This window comes from Chamaea fasciata, unplaced genomic scaffold (assembly GCF_029207755.1).
Source record: "Chamaea fasciata isolate MVZ Bird 193981 ecotype frontalis unplaced genomic scaffold, bChaFas1.0.hap1 SCAF_23, whole genome shotgun sequence".
Taxonomy (NCBI): Eukaryota; Metazoa; Chordata; class Aves; order Passeriformes; family Sylviidae; genus Chamaea; species Chamaea fasciata.
The window spans coordinates 796,512-812,641 of record NW_027094108.1 but is presented as its reverse complement, the minus strand read 5'-3'; the positions used below and the strand labels follow the sequence as shown (position 1 = coordinate 812,641).

At 56.2% G+C, this 16,130-nt stretch overlaps 1 protein-coding gene across 1 annotated transcript; it reads left to right on the top strand.

The window, feature by feature from the left end:
- The first annotated feature begins 4,406 nt into the window (after positions 1-4,406).
- H6PD (hexose-6-phosphate dehydrogenase/glucose 1-dehydrogenase) lies at positions 4,407-15,643 on the top strand. Its single transcript, XM_066202953.1, has 6 exons — positions 4,407-4,513; positions 5,782-5,934; positions 7,116-7,771; positions 8,838-8,955; positions 10,433-10,702; positions 12,325-15,643. The coding sequence occupies exons 3-6, from the start codon at positions 7,145-7,147 to the stop codon at positions 13,680-13,682; spliced, it is 2,373 nt and encodes a 790-aa protein (XP_066059050.1). The 5' UTR covers positions 4,407-4,513; positions 5,782-5,934; positions 7,116-7,144; the 3' UTR covers positions 13,683-15,643.
- Positions 15,644-16,130: the final 487 nt, after the last annotated feature.

Below are 16,130 nucleotides of genomic sequence, written 5' to 3'. Positions count from 1 at the left end.
TGTGGATCAGCTTTCCAGCCTCTGAACGTGGTTCAGATGCACAGAAGTGGCATTGGTTCATACCAGACAGGCCAAAGTATTTAAATAAAACTGCTTAAACTGGACTGGAGGTTTCTCTGTGTCAGGCTGGGAGAAGTCCAGAACCCATTCAGCAGGTAAGTCCCTCACTTGCCCCAGCAGCCAGAGCAAAGCCCCCCTTTCTTATTCTCCCCCACTCCCGCTCAGGAACTGCTGTTATCGTTTCTGCAGTCTGGTTTTCGAGAAGCCACAGGACAGTAATTTTATTTTCTAAGGACCTCAGCTGCTGTACAGCTGTTCTTCATTGCTTCACAGCAGAAGTAAACAGCCTCCCTCAAAGCCGTGTGAACTTGATAGCCCAGAACTCGAGAGCTTTCCTGGAAGCTTAATGCCCCAGCACAGCCCCTGACCCAGCTCCAGCAGCTCTGCAGCAGCAGCAGCACACAGGAACAACACAGGAGAACCAAGGAATTAAAGCATCCCCAGAAATGACTCTGTCATTTCCAGCCACAGTTCATTGGCAGTAAATGCCTTTGCAGAGGCTGATAAATCTGGCAGGTTCCAGGCAAGTTTCCTCTAAGGTTACCTCACCAAAACCTGGCCCTGCTGAAGCTGACTTTGCCCCTTCAGAGCAGTACAAACCCCAGCCCAGCTCAGTGCCACCTCTCCACCCCTGAGTCTGCCCTGTAGCTGCAACACCAAAGGGCAGCAGAGCCCCACTGCAGCAAACTCAGCGTTTTACACTCTTTGCCCACCCCTGAACAAAGCATCCCTTGCTGTGGAGCAGATTCCCACTGCAGGGCCACAACACAGCCTCTGCCCCGGGTCTGTAGAGGCTCTGGATTGATAAGCTGCTCTCTCCAGATTAATGCTTCCTCCTCTGAAACTCCCTCTTTAAACACCACCCAGAACAGCTCTTTTTCCTATAGAGCTTTTTATTTGCTTGTAGAACATCTGTCTCCCTAATGTCCCTTCCCTTGCTAGCTGCCTTTTATTCCTCTATTGCCATCACATGTCTCATCTGTCACACCGGACCTTTCTCCCTTAAAGGCACACGCAGCTGAGGAAGGCTGAAAAGGCTTTGACAAAAGCACATTCTGATCCAAACCATCACCCTCACAAAATCTTACTTGCCCCAAATTATGAGATGTTAGAGCTCCTTAATGAAACAGCTGAGATATTTTTAACGTGGTCAAAAAACCTATTTTATCTTCTGACCTTCAGCTCAGAAATAGCTGCGCTATTTTTCTTTTTTTCAGTTAAAAAAAAAAAAAAAAAAAAAAAAAAAAAAAAAAGACTGCATAACGCAAACCACCCCGACAATTTCAGCCTCAATATTGAAAGTTTGGCATCACATAACTAGCTGAAAACATGGTCTCTCAACAGAAGATGTTAAGCAACTGCTACTACTCCCAGTTTCCAGCTCTGTCTATAATAATAACAAGCTTAAGTGACCAGGGCCTCAGCTGTTCATCTCATTCCACGTGCCAGAAATACGCAGCAGGGAGATCTGCTCCTCAGTGATTTCGGCTGAAATAGGTGGCAAAGCCCCTTTTAATTCCAGAGCAGATCACAGATTTCAGCACGGCACTCCTGTCCCAGCCTGCTGAGCCCGAACAGGCCCAGGGCAGCTCCTGAGAGCTGAGCTTTGCCACCAGGGCACTCAGGGGTTAAACACAGGGCTCCGTGTCTGCTGCCCTGAGCTGCTGCCCGAGTGTGCAGTGTCCTGGTGGCACACAGGGTGGCACAGGGAGGTCCCAGAGCTGAGTGACAAAGGGAGGTCACCAGAGCAGGGTGGCACAGGGAGGTCCCCAGGGCTGAGTGATGAAAGGAGGTCCCCAGAACTGAGTGACAAAGGGAGGTCCCCAGATGTGAGTGACAAAGAGAGGTCCGCAGAGCACGGTGGCACAGGGAGGTCCCCAGATCTGGAGTGGCACCGGGAGGTCCCAGAGCTGAGTGACAAAGGGAGGTCTCCAAATCTGAGTGACAAAGAGAGGTCCTCAGAGCAGGGTGACACAGGGAGGTCCCCAGATCTGGGCTGTCTGCCCACCTGGCCCTTCCAGACGAGTCATTTCCCCCCTGAGCCAGTGTGGTTTGTCCAGCTGCACCCTTTGTGCCGTGCCTGTGACGAATCCTCTCTGGTTTCCCCCTCCCAGCCCAAAGCTGCAGCAGCAGCAGCACGGGTGGGCTCACAGAGCAGCGTGCAGCAGGGCTGGCTGCAGCCAAAGGCTGATCCTGCTCCTGCAGAGCATCCCTGGTGCTCACAGGTGTCTCTGCAGTGCCTCGCAGGGACTCTCACACTTCCACAGCAGACCCGTGGACGTCACAGAACGGAGGAATTACACTGTGGGTAAAATTCAAAGTTACATCGTAGAAGCACAGAATGGTCTGGGTTAGGAAGGACCCTGAAGGTCACCTGGCTCCCACCCCTGCCGTGGACAGGGACACCTTCTCTCTCTCTATACACATGTAGATCTCAAAGAAATCTCAAGGCTTGCCGTGGGTGTCATTTCCTGTCTCAGTTACAGCCTGAGCAGGAAGCTGCCCCAGCTCTGGGCCCGCTTTTGCCGAGCTGCCTCAGCTTCCCCACCTGCAAAGCCCTGGCGGTGAAGAGGATCTACCTGGGGGAACAATTTGAGACCCTGGAGTGAAGGAGGCAGCAGGAACAGCGTGTATCGCCATGGAATGTGTCGCCATCCGCTCCGGAACGCAGGTACAGCTGTTTAACACTCCAGGTCTGTGTTACAGCTCCTCGCTGCTGCCACACACCCCTGCAAAGACACCTTTCCCCTGCTCCTCTCCTGCCGGCCTCTGAACACTCCTCCCGCCTTCACAAAAAATTGATGCGCCTCAGAGCACTGTCAGGCTGATCTGAGACGACGCCAGGAGGTTCACAAGGTAATTCCTTTGCTTAGAAAACACAGGACTGGAGCTGTGGATGCACGTGTGTGGTTAGGAGGGGGATGCCAGAGTCATTCCAGGACACAAAGTAATGCAAGGGCTGTAGACAAATATCCCTACACATACAGGTATAAAATTAGACCGGCCAGTCAGCTGGGGAGAGCAGGTATCTTTTTCTTTTAGCATGAATCACAGACTCAAGGAATGGCTGGGGTTGGAGGGGTGCTTAAAACTCATCTTGTTCCGGCCCCCCGCCCTGGGCAGGGACCCATCCCACTCGGCCGGGTTGCTTGTGCCGCATCACACTCGGCCTTGAAGGCCACCAAAGCCCCGGTTTCGGTGAAGGTGTTGCTGCATTCCCAACATTTCCAGCCCGAAGAGCCGAGAGGAGAACGCGCCACACCCCGACCCACGCCTGCTGCAACAGCCGGCCGTGGACGGGCTGCGAGCGCGGCGCCCAGGCGCGTTCCCAGCGCCGCTGCTGGGCAGGATCCTGGCGGGATCCGAGTCCCCTCGGAGGATTCTGTGTCCCCGTGTCCCCCCGGGGGGGATTCTGTGACCCCGGAGCCCCCTCAGCCCTGTACGTTTTTTTCCTCCCTCCCGAGCCGCCAGCGCCAGGCGCGAACCGCCGCCAACCACAGAGTCGGGGCGGGGCGGGGCGGGCGCGCGGTGGGCGGGGCGCTGTGTCGGGCCCGCCGCCGCCGGCGCGGTGCGGGGGGCGGGAGGTGAGCGGGGGGCGGCGGGGCCGGGGAGGGTCAGCCCGGGATGGGGGTCAGCCCGGGATGGGGGTCAGTCCGGGCCCAGGGGTCAGTCCGGACCGGCGAGGGGTCAGCCCCGGCCCCGCTCTGTGCTGCCGGCCGCACCGCGCACCGGCCTGCCCGCTCCGGCACCGCGTGGGCGGCCGGGGCTCCGCGGGCCGGATGCGGGGATGGAGCGGGGATGGAGCGGGGATGGAGCAGGGACGGAGGGGCGATGCTCCCGGCCCGGCCCTGCTTTCCCCTCAGCCCGCGGTGTCCGCGGCCCGGCCCGGCCTTCCCGGGGCCGGGGGAGCTCCGGGGGCGGCGGGCGGGTCCCTCTCGGTGCTCGGGGGCTGCCACAGCCGCTGTCACACGGGGCTCGTCCCTCTCACGGGTGAGCTCGTCCCTGTCACAGGTGGGCTCATCCCTGTCACCCATGGGCTCATGCCTGTCACTTGGAGCTCATCCCTGCCACAGGTGGGCTCATCCATGTCACAGGTGGGCTCATCCCTGTCACAGATGGGCTCATCCCTGTCACCCATGGGCTCATGCCTGTCACAGGTGGGCTCATCCCTGTCACAGATGGGCTCATCCCTGTCACCCATGGGCTCATGCCTGTCACAGGTGGGCTCATCCCTGTCACAGGTGAGCTCGTCCCTGTCACTGTGAGCTCCTCCCCCAGATTCCGTGCGCTGCCCACACACTGGGGTGGTTTCCTCACGGTCCCCCTGTCCTGCTTTTCCAGGGTTTTGGAACAGCTGCTGTCACGATGCTGGTGCTGGAGCACACGGGGTGAGGCTGAGTCAGAGCCAGAAGGGCCAAACACGAATTCCTGCACCTCTCAGCTTACTTTTAATGTGAGTCTCCTCATTAAGCCTCGGACTTTTCCAGAAGCTGGTGGTGAGGCAATTCCTGCCCTGATATTTGCAAATGCACAAGACCAGTTGGGTTTCCCCAGTTCTCAATCTCAGAGCCCTTTCCTTCGCATGTTACCTGTGCAGAGCTCTGCGGGAGCCCCAGGCCGTGCTGCATTTATCACAGAATCATAGAATATCCTCAGCTGGAAGGGACCCACAAGGACCATCCAAGTCCAGCTCTTTTGGCTGTGCATCTGGTGATTATTTTTCAGTGGGGATACAGTGGTAACAAAAATCACATTTTTTCCATGAAGACCTGAAATGAGCTCCTGTGGAACGGGAGCTGCAGTAGCCGTGCAGGGGAATGCACAGCCTGACTGCTGGGCCAAGCTCGTACGTGTTTTGTGTGGATCAGGCCCAGGAGTCTTTTCCTGAAGCCTGACTGAGTAACTTTGTTCTGGCTGGCCGGGGGATTTTTGGAGTATTATTTTTTAATGTGAACGGTGGCGATTAGCCGGTATGAAAGCAGTAAACAAACACTGCTGGGATTACTGAGCTTATTCTGTGCAGTGCAGCTCAATATTTTGCAATTGGGAGGGTTGTGAAACTGGCTTTCCGTTGGTTTGGGAAGACACGTGACTGTGGCTGGATCTGCCAGGAAGTTCCCTGGCTAATTCTCTCCTTTCTGTGGGTCTGGAGCAGCCTGGCCCACCCAGACCTTTCCCATTCCTCTCTGGGTGCCTGTTCCTTGGCTGCAGCAGGCAGTGTGTCAGTGCCTCTGCTTCCTGGAACAAAGGTTGCTCAAGGAGTGTAAGCGCCCCTTTTATTGCATTGAGAAACTTTGTCATCCGTGTGTTATAACTCTGCAGCAGGGGAAGGGAAACCAGATAGTCACTTACTCTGCAGGCAAACCAGATAATCGTTTATCCTGCAGGCAGAACCTCAGGAGTGCCCCTTTGCAGCTGCCAGGGCTGCTGGCTGCATTCCTTCAGTGAGTCCGTGGAGCTCAAACGGTGAGGAGAGGAGGCAGAGACCAGAGGGCTGGAGAGAGAGTTAAACTCACAGAACACATTACCCCTTGTTGTGGCTGTCTGGGAGCAGGAATTACCACTCATGCCTGTGTTTTACCTGCTCACAAACAGCACCCAAAGGCTTCAGCACAGCCAGTGGGGCAGGATGGTGAGCAGGGGTGTGCTGGGACATTGCTGGCTCAGGCTCATTTGGTTTTTTCTCTCTGTTGTAATTGGGTCTTTCCTCCCGTTTTCCAGGAAGGGAACAACCTGCCTTATCTGTCCTGCACACCTGACCACTGATCAGAGACACCCAGGCACAGGAGGGGCCACATCTGCTCTGGGAGAGACTCTGCAGGAGAATTTCCAGCTGCTTTTGCCACCGTGGTCTGCAAAGCTCCTGTGTTACAGGTGAGTCTGCTGGGGGGAGAAACACAAGATTTCTACAGACCAGCTCAAGCTGCAGGCAGGGAGAAAGATCCAGATGTTCATTGGAACTGTTATTATCATTTATTGACCAGAGCTCAAAGTTTATAAAGAAGTAAATAACACTGCTGTGAGGGCTCTGGTCCAGCTAAACACAGCTTCAGAAAATGAAAGGAAAGGAAAGAGATAGCCAGTGTGAGAGCTGCTGAAATATTAGCTGCTGTAATGAGAGCAGCACAGTGCTTTAGTCACCCATACAGGAGTCACTAAACCTCCCTTCAGTGACATTTCATCTCTTGAGATGCAAAGTCATTGCTGTGTTTCTCGGTGTGAGTGCTGAATGTCTTTTTTCTTAAAAACAACTTTATTTTGAGTAAATAAGTGTGAGCAAAGGGACTTTTTGGCCTGGCTGCAGGGGTTTGAATGGGCGCTGAGTGGAGAAGGGCAGAACACGACCTGCTCTTCAGTGGAGGAGGTTGCAGGAGGCAGAACACACACCCAGGTTGTCACCTGGCCACAGACACAGGCACCATGAGGCAGCATCTAGACTGGTTCAGTCAGTCTGAGAACTGAACTTCTTCCCCAGAGCTGTTTTATCACACCAATCTCCCAGGAGAACCCAGTTTGGTGGTGGTGCGCAGGAGCTGTTAAGGGAAGGAAGATCCTGGGACTGCCAGTGCTCGTGTTTGTCCCTGAGCTGCTGTGACAATATTGACATGAAGCCATGCCAGGGCAGGCCAGCACTGTTTGAGCAAAGTCCCAAGCAGGACGTGGGGAGCAGGATTCAGTGTGCAGGCACGTGTGCTCAGTGCGCAGCACGTGTGCTCCTCTGTGCCCAGCTCGGAGATTTGGATAGAAATGGGCTTCAGTTTCCCTGGGACACCTCTCAGCTGTGGGAGCAGGGCACGTGCTGCCCAAAGACCTCCAGCACACACTGCCTTCCTCTCCTGGTGTGCAGAAGGAGGCTGCAGACTTGTCAGGAACCCAAATTACTGCCCTGATTCACATCGTGGAGGGCAGGAGAGGCTGTTGGGTGGAGGATCCAGGCAGAAGCCCCCGGCCCTTCTGGGGAAAGCAGGTAGCCTTGTGCTGTGTTCAGGTCACCTTGTGTTGTGTTTTGCGGCGCTGCAGCATGGATTGATTTGGGTTTTTCTTCCTGCCTCTAGTGTTCCTGGCTCTGCCTCTTGTCCCCAGGATGCTGGGAAGGCTCCTGTGCACGGTGCTGTTGGTGGGAGCCCTCCCCTCCCCAGCCGGGGCGTCCCAGGGCCACATCTCCGTGGTCCTGCTGGGAGCCACGGGCGATTTGGCCAAGAAGTATTTGTGGCAGGGCCTGTTCCAGCTCTACATGGACCAAGTGAGCAGTGGCCACAGCTTCACCTTCCACGGGGCTGCCCTGGCAGCTCTGGAGCCGGGGCAGAGGCTGATGTTTGACGTGCTGAAGGAGCTCTCCTGTCCCCCCGACGAGGCCCCCGACAGGTGTGCCGTGCTCAAGGACCAGTTCCTGAAGCTGAGCCAGTACCACCAGCTAAAGACTGCCGAGAACTACACGGCTCTGAACAGGGAGATAGAGACCCTGCTGGCCCAGGAGGGGCTGAGGGAGGCTGGGAGGATCTTCTACTTCTCAGTGCCCCCCTTTGCCTACACGGAGATCGCCCGGCACATCAACAGCAGCTGCCGGCCCCCTGCTGGAGCCTGGCTGCGTGTGGTGCTGGAGAAGCCCTTTGGCCACGACCTGGACTCGGCCCAGCAGCTGGCTGCACAGCTGGCAGGCTTCTTCAGGGAGGAGGAGATGTTCAGGGTGGACCATTACCTGGGCAAGCAGGTGAGCAGTGTGCCAGGCTGAGGGGCTCAGTGCCTGGGGGTTCTCAGTGGTCAGTTCTGTGTCTGCTGAGGGCGTTGTTCCCCTCCCAAATCCATGCAGAGCCTCCATTTGCTCCTGCAGTCCTGTCCTGGTGCTGCTGTCCATCCTCTGGGAGAGCAGAGGAAATGTGCAGACCAAAGCAGGGCTTGCTGCTGTTGGAGTGATGAGGGTCCCTCCTGCTGGGCTGGGCTCTGTGTGCCTGGAGCAGAGATGCAGAACTCCTCTGGCCTCCTCCCCAAGGTCAGGGCTTTGGTTTCGCTGAGCAGGCAGCCCCTGTCCTCTCACAGCTCCACATCTCATTACACACAGGCCTCTCTGCTCTGCCTTGGCTTCTGGAAGCACTCCTTCATTTGATATGATAAGGAGCTGGTGGGATGTTGGTTCTGTGGGGGAAGGTTTCCCCCTGCCCTGTGCTGCACTCCGGGCTGGAGGGATTGTCTGCTGCAGGTGCAGCTCAGGGTGTGGAGCTGCAGTGTCCCAGAGGGAACGTGTTCAAGGACATTGCCATCCTTGTTTCTCTGGAATGTGATGCCACACTCCAGAACAGCCTGTCCCAGCCGTGGCACTGTGGCCAGGTTTTACTCACAGGTTGCATGTCCAGCTGCTGGGAGAGCATCTCCACTAAGGGGGGAATTTCTTCTGCTTTGTTTTTGGGGGTTTATTTTGTCTTCCCAAAAGAGCAGATGGTGTAAGCACCTGAACTGATGTGTTTCAGCACTTTGGAGCCTCACATTAGTCCCAGGATGGTCTGACTCAGCCCTTTGTCCTCTGACAGATATAAACAGAGTGCTCTGCAGTTTGTAGTTCAGCCTTTTCACATGAAACCTCAAAATGCCTCGGGGAGGCCTTTAATGTCTGCTCTGGGTGGTCACTGGGGACCCTACTGTGCATCACTGCAGGCTCCTGCTGCTTTTCCCTTCTCTGACCCACTCTGCTCTGCTGCCTGGCTGCTGGATGGGGCAGTGAGGCAGAGGCACTGTGGGTGTCTGCTGAGTTTTTATCGGGTTTTGAATTTTCCCCCTCACAGGCTGTGGCCCATATCCTGCCCTTTCGGGATCAGAACCGACAGTTTCTGGACCCAATTTGGAACCAGCATCACGTGGAAAGAGTGGAGGTTGTCTTGAAGGAGACTGTGGATGCTAAAGGTTGGTGAGGGGAGTGTGCAGAGTGCGGGGTGAGTGAGGGAGAACTTGTTAATAGTGGGGAGGTGGCCCTTGAGGTGGTGCTGGTACAGAAATCCAAAAGGAACAGGTGAATGGTGTGTGAAACAGAGAGGGACTGTCCCACTCTTCCTGTGCTGGAGACTGACTCACTTCCAGGTAGTGTTGCTGCCTCTAAGAAAAGAATCCATTTGCCATTCATGTGGGAGCAGGGGCAGAGCCCCCAGGTTTTTCTGCTGCAGAGCTCTGGGGGCACTGCTGACCTTTCCATCCCGATTCTTGGTAAACAGCTCTAGATTTGCAGTTGATGCAGGCTGAGGCCACTTCAGCTCAGTGCTGCAGTAATGTGGTTGTTGTAACAACAGCCCCTTTGTGTTGCTGCCCTGTCAGACACCAGGCTCACCCCGGGTGCGCCTTTGTGCTGTTCTCTGGGACATGCTCCTGCATCTCCTGCCTGGATGTTTCTGTCCCTGGGTCAGCCTGGCTTTGTCTGCCTGTTTCTTTCCCCGCCTCTGTGTCGTGGTTGGAGCACTGCAGAGGGACAGCCCCAGCCCAGAGTGGCAGCGTGGGTCTCCTGCTGAAGGACAGGCTGCGCTGCCTCCCTGCAATGCTGCAGCATCCCCTCTGCAGTGCTCAGCACAAAGCACTGCTGGGCACGCCAGGTGCCCTGGCGTCTGCACCATCGGGATTGCTCCCACACTCACTTTGTCTCTGTCTGCCTCCCTCAGCCACCACAGACTGAGTTAATGCAGGTTTATCAAACTTGGAGTGCTGATGTTTGGTTTGGCAGCCCAGAGCTCACCTGAGCCTGTCTGTGGGAGAGGGATGCACTGCAGAGAGGTTTAGGGAGAGCAGCTTTGTCTGCACACAGCCCCAGCTGCTCCCTGTGCCCTCCCCTCCCTGAACAACTTTGGCATTTGGCATTTGATGTCTTTTTTTCCCCTGTGCAGCTTCAGCTGGCAGCCTGGCTCCCAGCAAGTCTGCAGCATTGATTCCATTAATGAGTGTGCCTTTGGACTGGGGCAGGGGAGATGAATGATCAGTCAGGAGGGGAAGGCTGTGGTGGTGCTGCAGCCTTGAGTCACTGCAGGAGGGCCCTGTCCTTCTCCCACTGCTCCCACCTGCATGAGAAGCCAGGCAGGGAGTGGGAAGCGTGGCTCTGTGCACGAAATTTTGTCTCCCAAGGGCATGGCTCAGCCAGAGCCTTCTGAGGACAGGAAAACCATCCAGTCCTGCCACAGGCAGTGACAACTTTCACTAGGACAGGTTCCCCAAAGCTCTGTGCAACCAGCCCTTGAACACATCCAGTGACAGGACACCCACAGCTTCCCTGAGCTTGATTGCCTCAGGTTAATCGCAGGGTGGGGAGGAGAGGAGCTTTGCTGTCCCTGGCAGCCACGTTGTGATGCAGACAAGGGGCCCAGGTCACCTGAGCAGCATTTTGCCCTCTCTCTGTGCCCAGGCCGCACCAGCTTCTACGAGCAGTACGGGGTGATCCGGGACGTGCTGCAGAACCACCTCACCGAGGCCCTCATGTTCCTCATCATGGAGCTCCCTGCCAACGTCAGCAGTGCCCAGGAGGTGGTGCAGCACAAGCTGCAGGCCTTCCAGTCCCTCTGGGGCCTGGAGAGGAGCAGTGCCGTGCTGGGCCAGTACCAGGCCTACGGCAGCCAGGTGCAGGAGGAGCTGCAGGAGGCACCGGGCTACGTCAGCACCACACCAACCTTTGCAGGTGAGGGTTTGGGCTGGGCCCTGGCCAGGGGAGCAGTCTGAGCTGAGGAGAGCAGGAGATGTGAAAAGAGAATCCTGTTGTCGTGGTAGTTAACCGAAGATCCAGGGAATGGGAAGTGGAAGAGCTAAGGGCCATCTTTATAAAATCCCTGCATTGTTTTTAGGAGTGGCCTGTAAACTCCTTTGCCTGTTCATGAAGTCGAGTTGCTCTCTGCAGCTGGGGGTAAAGCTTTGTGCTCTGTGATGAGTGAACCACGCGGCCATCTCTAGCCGTGCTGTGAACAAGGGTGTTGTCTGAATGATGCCCGTGCTCAGAAACTGGTTTCCTGCCAGATGAAAGGAGGCTGAACAAGTGGGGCAGCTGGGAGGGCGCTCAGCAGGGGAGCAGGAGAGACTGGGAACCATAGAATGGCCTGGGTGGGAAGGGACCTTAAAGATCATCGAGTCCTGGGTAGGCAGTGAAGTCATGGAAGGGCTGAGTGTGGAGCTGCAGGCACAGCGGCTGCCAGAGGAGCTGGGGAGGGGGATTAACAGGCAGGAGATGACCCAGGGGTGTGTGCTGCTCACCTCTGCAGTGTGTGTGTGCTGTTGGTGCTCAGGTGTGCAGTGGGTGTGCTGTTGGTGCTCAGGTGTGCCGTGGGTGTGCTGCTGGTGCTCAGGTGTGCCGTGGGTGTGCTGTTGGTGCTCAGGTGTGCCGTGGGTGTGCTGTTGGTGCTCAGGTGTGCCGTGGGTGTGCTGTTGGTGCTCAGGTGTGCAGTGTGTGTGTGCTGTTGGTGCTCAGGTGTGCCGTGGGTGTGCTGTTGGTGCTCAGGTGTGCAGTGGGTGTGCTGCTGGCGCTCAGGTGTGCCGTGGGTGTGCTGTTGGTGCTCAGGTGTGCCGTGGGTGTGCTGTTGGTGCTCAGGTGTGCTGTGGGTGTGTACTGTTGGTGCTCAGGTGTGCCGTGGGTGTGCTGTTGGTGCTCAGGTGTGCCGTGGGTGTGCTGTTGGTGCTCAGGTGTGCCGTGGGTGTGCTGCTGGTGCTCAGGTGTGCAGTGTGTGTGTGCTGCTGGTGCTCAGGTGTGCCGTGGGTGTGCTGTTGGTGCTCAGGTGTGCAGTGGGTGTGCTGTTGGTGCTCAGGTGTGCCGTGGGTGTGTGCCGTTGGTGCTCAGGTGTGCAGTGGGTGTGCTGTTGGTGCTCAGGTGTGCCGTGGGTGTGTGCCGTTGGTGCTCAGGTGTGCCGTGGGTGTGCTGCTGGTGCTCAGGTGTGCAGTGGGTGTGCTGTTGGTGCTCAGGTGTGCCGTGGGTGTGCTGCTGGTGCTCAGGTGTGCCGTGGGTGTGCTGCTGGTGCTCAGGTGTGCAGTGGGTGTGCTGCTGGTGCTCAGGTGTGCCGTGGGTGTGCTGTTGGTGCTCAGGTGTGCCGTGGGTGTGCTGTTGGTGCTCAGGTGTGCCGTGGGTGTGCTGTTGGTGCTCAGGTGTGCAGTGGGTGTGCTGCTGGTGCTCAGGTGTGCCGTGGGTGTGCTGTTGGTGCTCAGGTGTGCAGTGTGTGTGAGCTGTTGGTGCTCAGGTGTGCCGTGGGTGTGCTGTTGGTGCTCAGGTGTGCAGTGGGTGTGTGCTGTTGGCGCTCAGGTGTGTGTGTGCCGTTTCAGGGGTGCTGGTCCGCAGCAGCAGCCTGCGCTGGGACGGGGTCCCGTTCCTGCTGACCTCGGGGAAGGCTCTGGATGAGCGCGTGGGCTACGCCCGGGTCCTCTTCAGGAACAGGGCCTACTGCCCGCAGAGCGGCACCCTGAGGGACGCGGGGCACAGCCAGTGCAAACCCAAGCAGATCATCTTCTACTTCGGGCACGGCGCCCTCAACACCCCCGCGGTGCTGGTGAGCAGGAACCTCTTCCAGCCTGTCATGCCCAAAGACAGCTGGAAGGAAGCAGAGGCTGGGTCAGACCTGCGCGTCTTCGGACAGCCCCTGTCTGATTTCTACGTGTACGGCCCTGTGAAAGAGAGAGACGCCTATTCCGTCCTCATCTCCAACATCTACCACGGCAGGAAGGATTTCTTCATCACCACGGAGAACCTGCTGGCCTCCTGGGCGTTCTGGACCCCTCTGCTGCACAGCACGTCCCGCCAGCCCCCGCGCCTGTACCCCGGGGGCGTGGAGAACCAGCACCTGCTGGACTTTGAGATGGTCAGCGGCGGAGTGGCCTTCACCCTGCCGGAGCCGGCCCAGCTGCTGAGCCCCGGCGGGCAGATGCCCCGTGACTTCAGGGCAATCCAGACCAAATTCCGGCAGAGTCCGCTGGTGTCAGCGTGGGCCGAGGAGCTGATCTCGCAGCTGGCGTGCGACATGGAGGAGGCGGCGCTGAGCAGCGTGGCTCGCTCGGGGCAGTTCCACCTGGCGCTGTCGGGCGGCTCCAGCCCCGCGGGGCTGTTCCGGCGCCTGGCCCGCCACCACTTCGGCTTCCCCTGGCGGCACACGCACGTGTGGCTGGTGGATGAGCGCTGCGTGCCCCTCACCGACAGCCAGTCCAACTTCCAGGGGCTGCACGGGCACCTCCTGCAGCACGTCAGGCTGCCCTACTTCAACATCCACCCCATGCCCGTGCACCTGAACCGGCGGCTGTGCGTGGAGGAGGACGGCGGCGCCCGGCTCTACGCCGAGGACATCGCGGCCCTGGTGGCCAACAGCAGCTTCGACCTGGTGCTGCTGGGGGTGGGCACGGATGGGCACACGGCCTCGCTCTTCCCCCGCTCCCAGAACGGCCTGGACGGGCCTCCCACCGTGGTGCTGACTGAGAGCCCTGCCAAGCCTCACCAGAGGATGAGCCTCAGCCTGCCCCTCATCAACAGGGCCAGGCAGGTGTTTGTGCTGGTGCTGGGCAAGGGCAAGCACGACATCACCGCCCTGCTCAGCAGAGTGGGCCACGAGCCCAGGAAATGGCCAGTCTCGGGTGTCAGCCCCAGCTCTGGCCAGCTGGTCTGGTATGTGGATTATGAGGCTCTGCTGGGCTGAGGCCTCCCCAGTGTCCCTCCTCCCTTGTCTGCGTGGCCTTTGCAGCCTGGACTGTCCTACACTATGGCCAGGCAGCAGCTCCATCCCTGACACCTCCCGCCTCTGGGGCATCCTGCAGCACCTCTGACATTTGAGCCTGGAGGGAGCTGGGCTCAGAGTCCAGTGCAGCATCTCTGGCTCTGCTCTGGGTTCTGACTGAGACTTTGGACAAATGACCTCACCTTGAAGTGCCTCAGTTTTCCTGTCGGGCCTTTGTGCTTACTGGCGTGTAACTACCTCACAGGCACTACTTGTGACTTGTTAAACCAACTGCCTGCCAAATTCTTCCTAATTTTGTGTAATTCTCAGGCTAAAAGACAATAATGACACGTCCATCCCCTGCCCTGCTCTGCCTGGCTGGGCCAGAGTCGTTGTCTCAGTGATGTGAAGGTGGTGGGCACGTGGATCTTGTCCCTGCGGCCCATCGTGGTGTGAGCCAGGCTTCTCTGGCAGTGCCTGGGCTTCCCTGGCACCACAGACCCTCTCTGGCTTCTGGGGCAGGCGGCCCCTAAATGCTGGCACCGACCTGGGAGCTCCCTGCAGTCCTGAACCTTTGCAGACTGCCCAGGAGCGGAGGCTGAGCCTGGCAGCAGGAATTGGCTGCGTTCATGAAGTGATGGCTGATCCCACGGGGCGTGGGGGAGGAAGGAAGACTGCTTTCGGGGCTTGGGAGGGAAGGCAAACTGCTTTCAGGGCATGGGGAGGGAAGGCAAACTGCTTTCGGGGCTTGGGGAGGCAAGGCAAACTGCTTTCGGGGCTTGGGAGGGAAGGCAAACTGCTTTCGGGGCTTGGGAGGGAAGGCAAACTGCTTTCGGGGCTGTTAAAACAATGGGGACAGGGTGAGGAGTGTGGCAGCTCACAGAGCCGCTGTTTGCCAGCTCTGCAATAATTACTGAGGGAAAAGCTTGGTGCTCACAGGAATTGTTGGGTTTAGCTAGCAGAGAAATCTTTTCTTTTTAAACAAAACTGTCTCCATGTTAACTTCATTCCAGTTCTTTTGTGTTCGGTGTGAGGGAACACGTTTTAATGCAAAACTGACCTTTGAGAGAGTAACTGTATTGTTCTGAATGACAGAGGCTATTCCTGTCTTACAGGTCACTGTGGCATTGGAATTTTCTTATTTTTGCACACTTGCTTGGTAACATGTGGCTGGCACCTCTTGAAATAATCAGAGAGGTTTATTTGCACTTTTAAATAACCACGTGGGGTTTTTTTCCCCAGGGAGCTACTGTTCTTTGCAACTGAAAATAGGGTTTATTTGTGAAGCCTCTATCTAGTGGGTCACCCTAAAATTTATCCTAGATTTTATTAAAATCCATTAAAAGTTCCCACACGTTTTCCTTGGTGAACGGAGCTATCTGGGTTGTTTGGGGGATTTTTCAGCAGTGTATTTTTTTTCACACAGACAATTCCTGTTAAACTCTTTAATACTTAGCATTTGCTAAATGAAAACCAAATATTTTTGAATATAGAAAATTTGTGACTGCAGAGAGAGAGACTGGATGGGAGGAAGGGTTAAATGAGCAACAAATCCAATGAGGAGGAATGGTAGCAATCCACTGGGCTGTAGGCCAAGGAAGCAGGGCTATTTTTATTTTGTGAAAGTTATTAATAGAAGGTGTGCACCTTCTTGAGAGCTTGTATTAACCTTTCTCTGCAAAGGCAGCTCCATGGAATAACTGCTTACAGTCTGTTTCTCCCAAAAGTGATCACTGATACCAATTTTATTAATTTTTTTAATGTCAAGTGCATTCCTACAATTTAATGGTATGATTATCTGTTTTACAGAAAACTAACACTGGAAATAACTCATTTTCCACTTCAACTTTCATAAATGATATTATAAAATCTTTTTTTTTTCCCCATGAGTAAAGTTTTGTAATTCTTTTCATGTTGTTTAATGAATGAAGAGTTATATTTATAAAAAATAAATAGTTTTTAACAAGAAGTGTTTTTTAATTTCTTCTAGAGATGGGTGCCCTTTCCCTGTCCTCCTGGGGAGTGAAGTTTCAGGGTTTTAGTTGTGCAGAGTGGGCTGGGTGTCACTGCAGCACTAAATGTTCACTCTGAATCTTGCTTTCTATTTTTTTGGTGTCTCACCCAGACAGGGCCAGGACTTTTCAAAGCAAGGAGCAGCCAAAGCCCTTTTAAGGTGAGCAGATGGAATCAGCCAGTGCAGTGCGGGGTGCTGGAGTGGCCAGGAGGCCTCAGGAAGGTCTCCCCTGATTTAGCCCCCGAGCTGCATTTCCACGGCTCCTGTCAGCACAGTGCAGAGCTGCTCAGTAACACAGTGGGCAGAACTGCATTTAAACAGGGTGCAGCTGGAGGCCCAGCACGAGCTGAGCTTGGGTGCTGCAGCGGTGCAGAGTTGGCACAGTGCTACAGCAGTGCAGAGCTGGCACTGGGTGC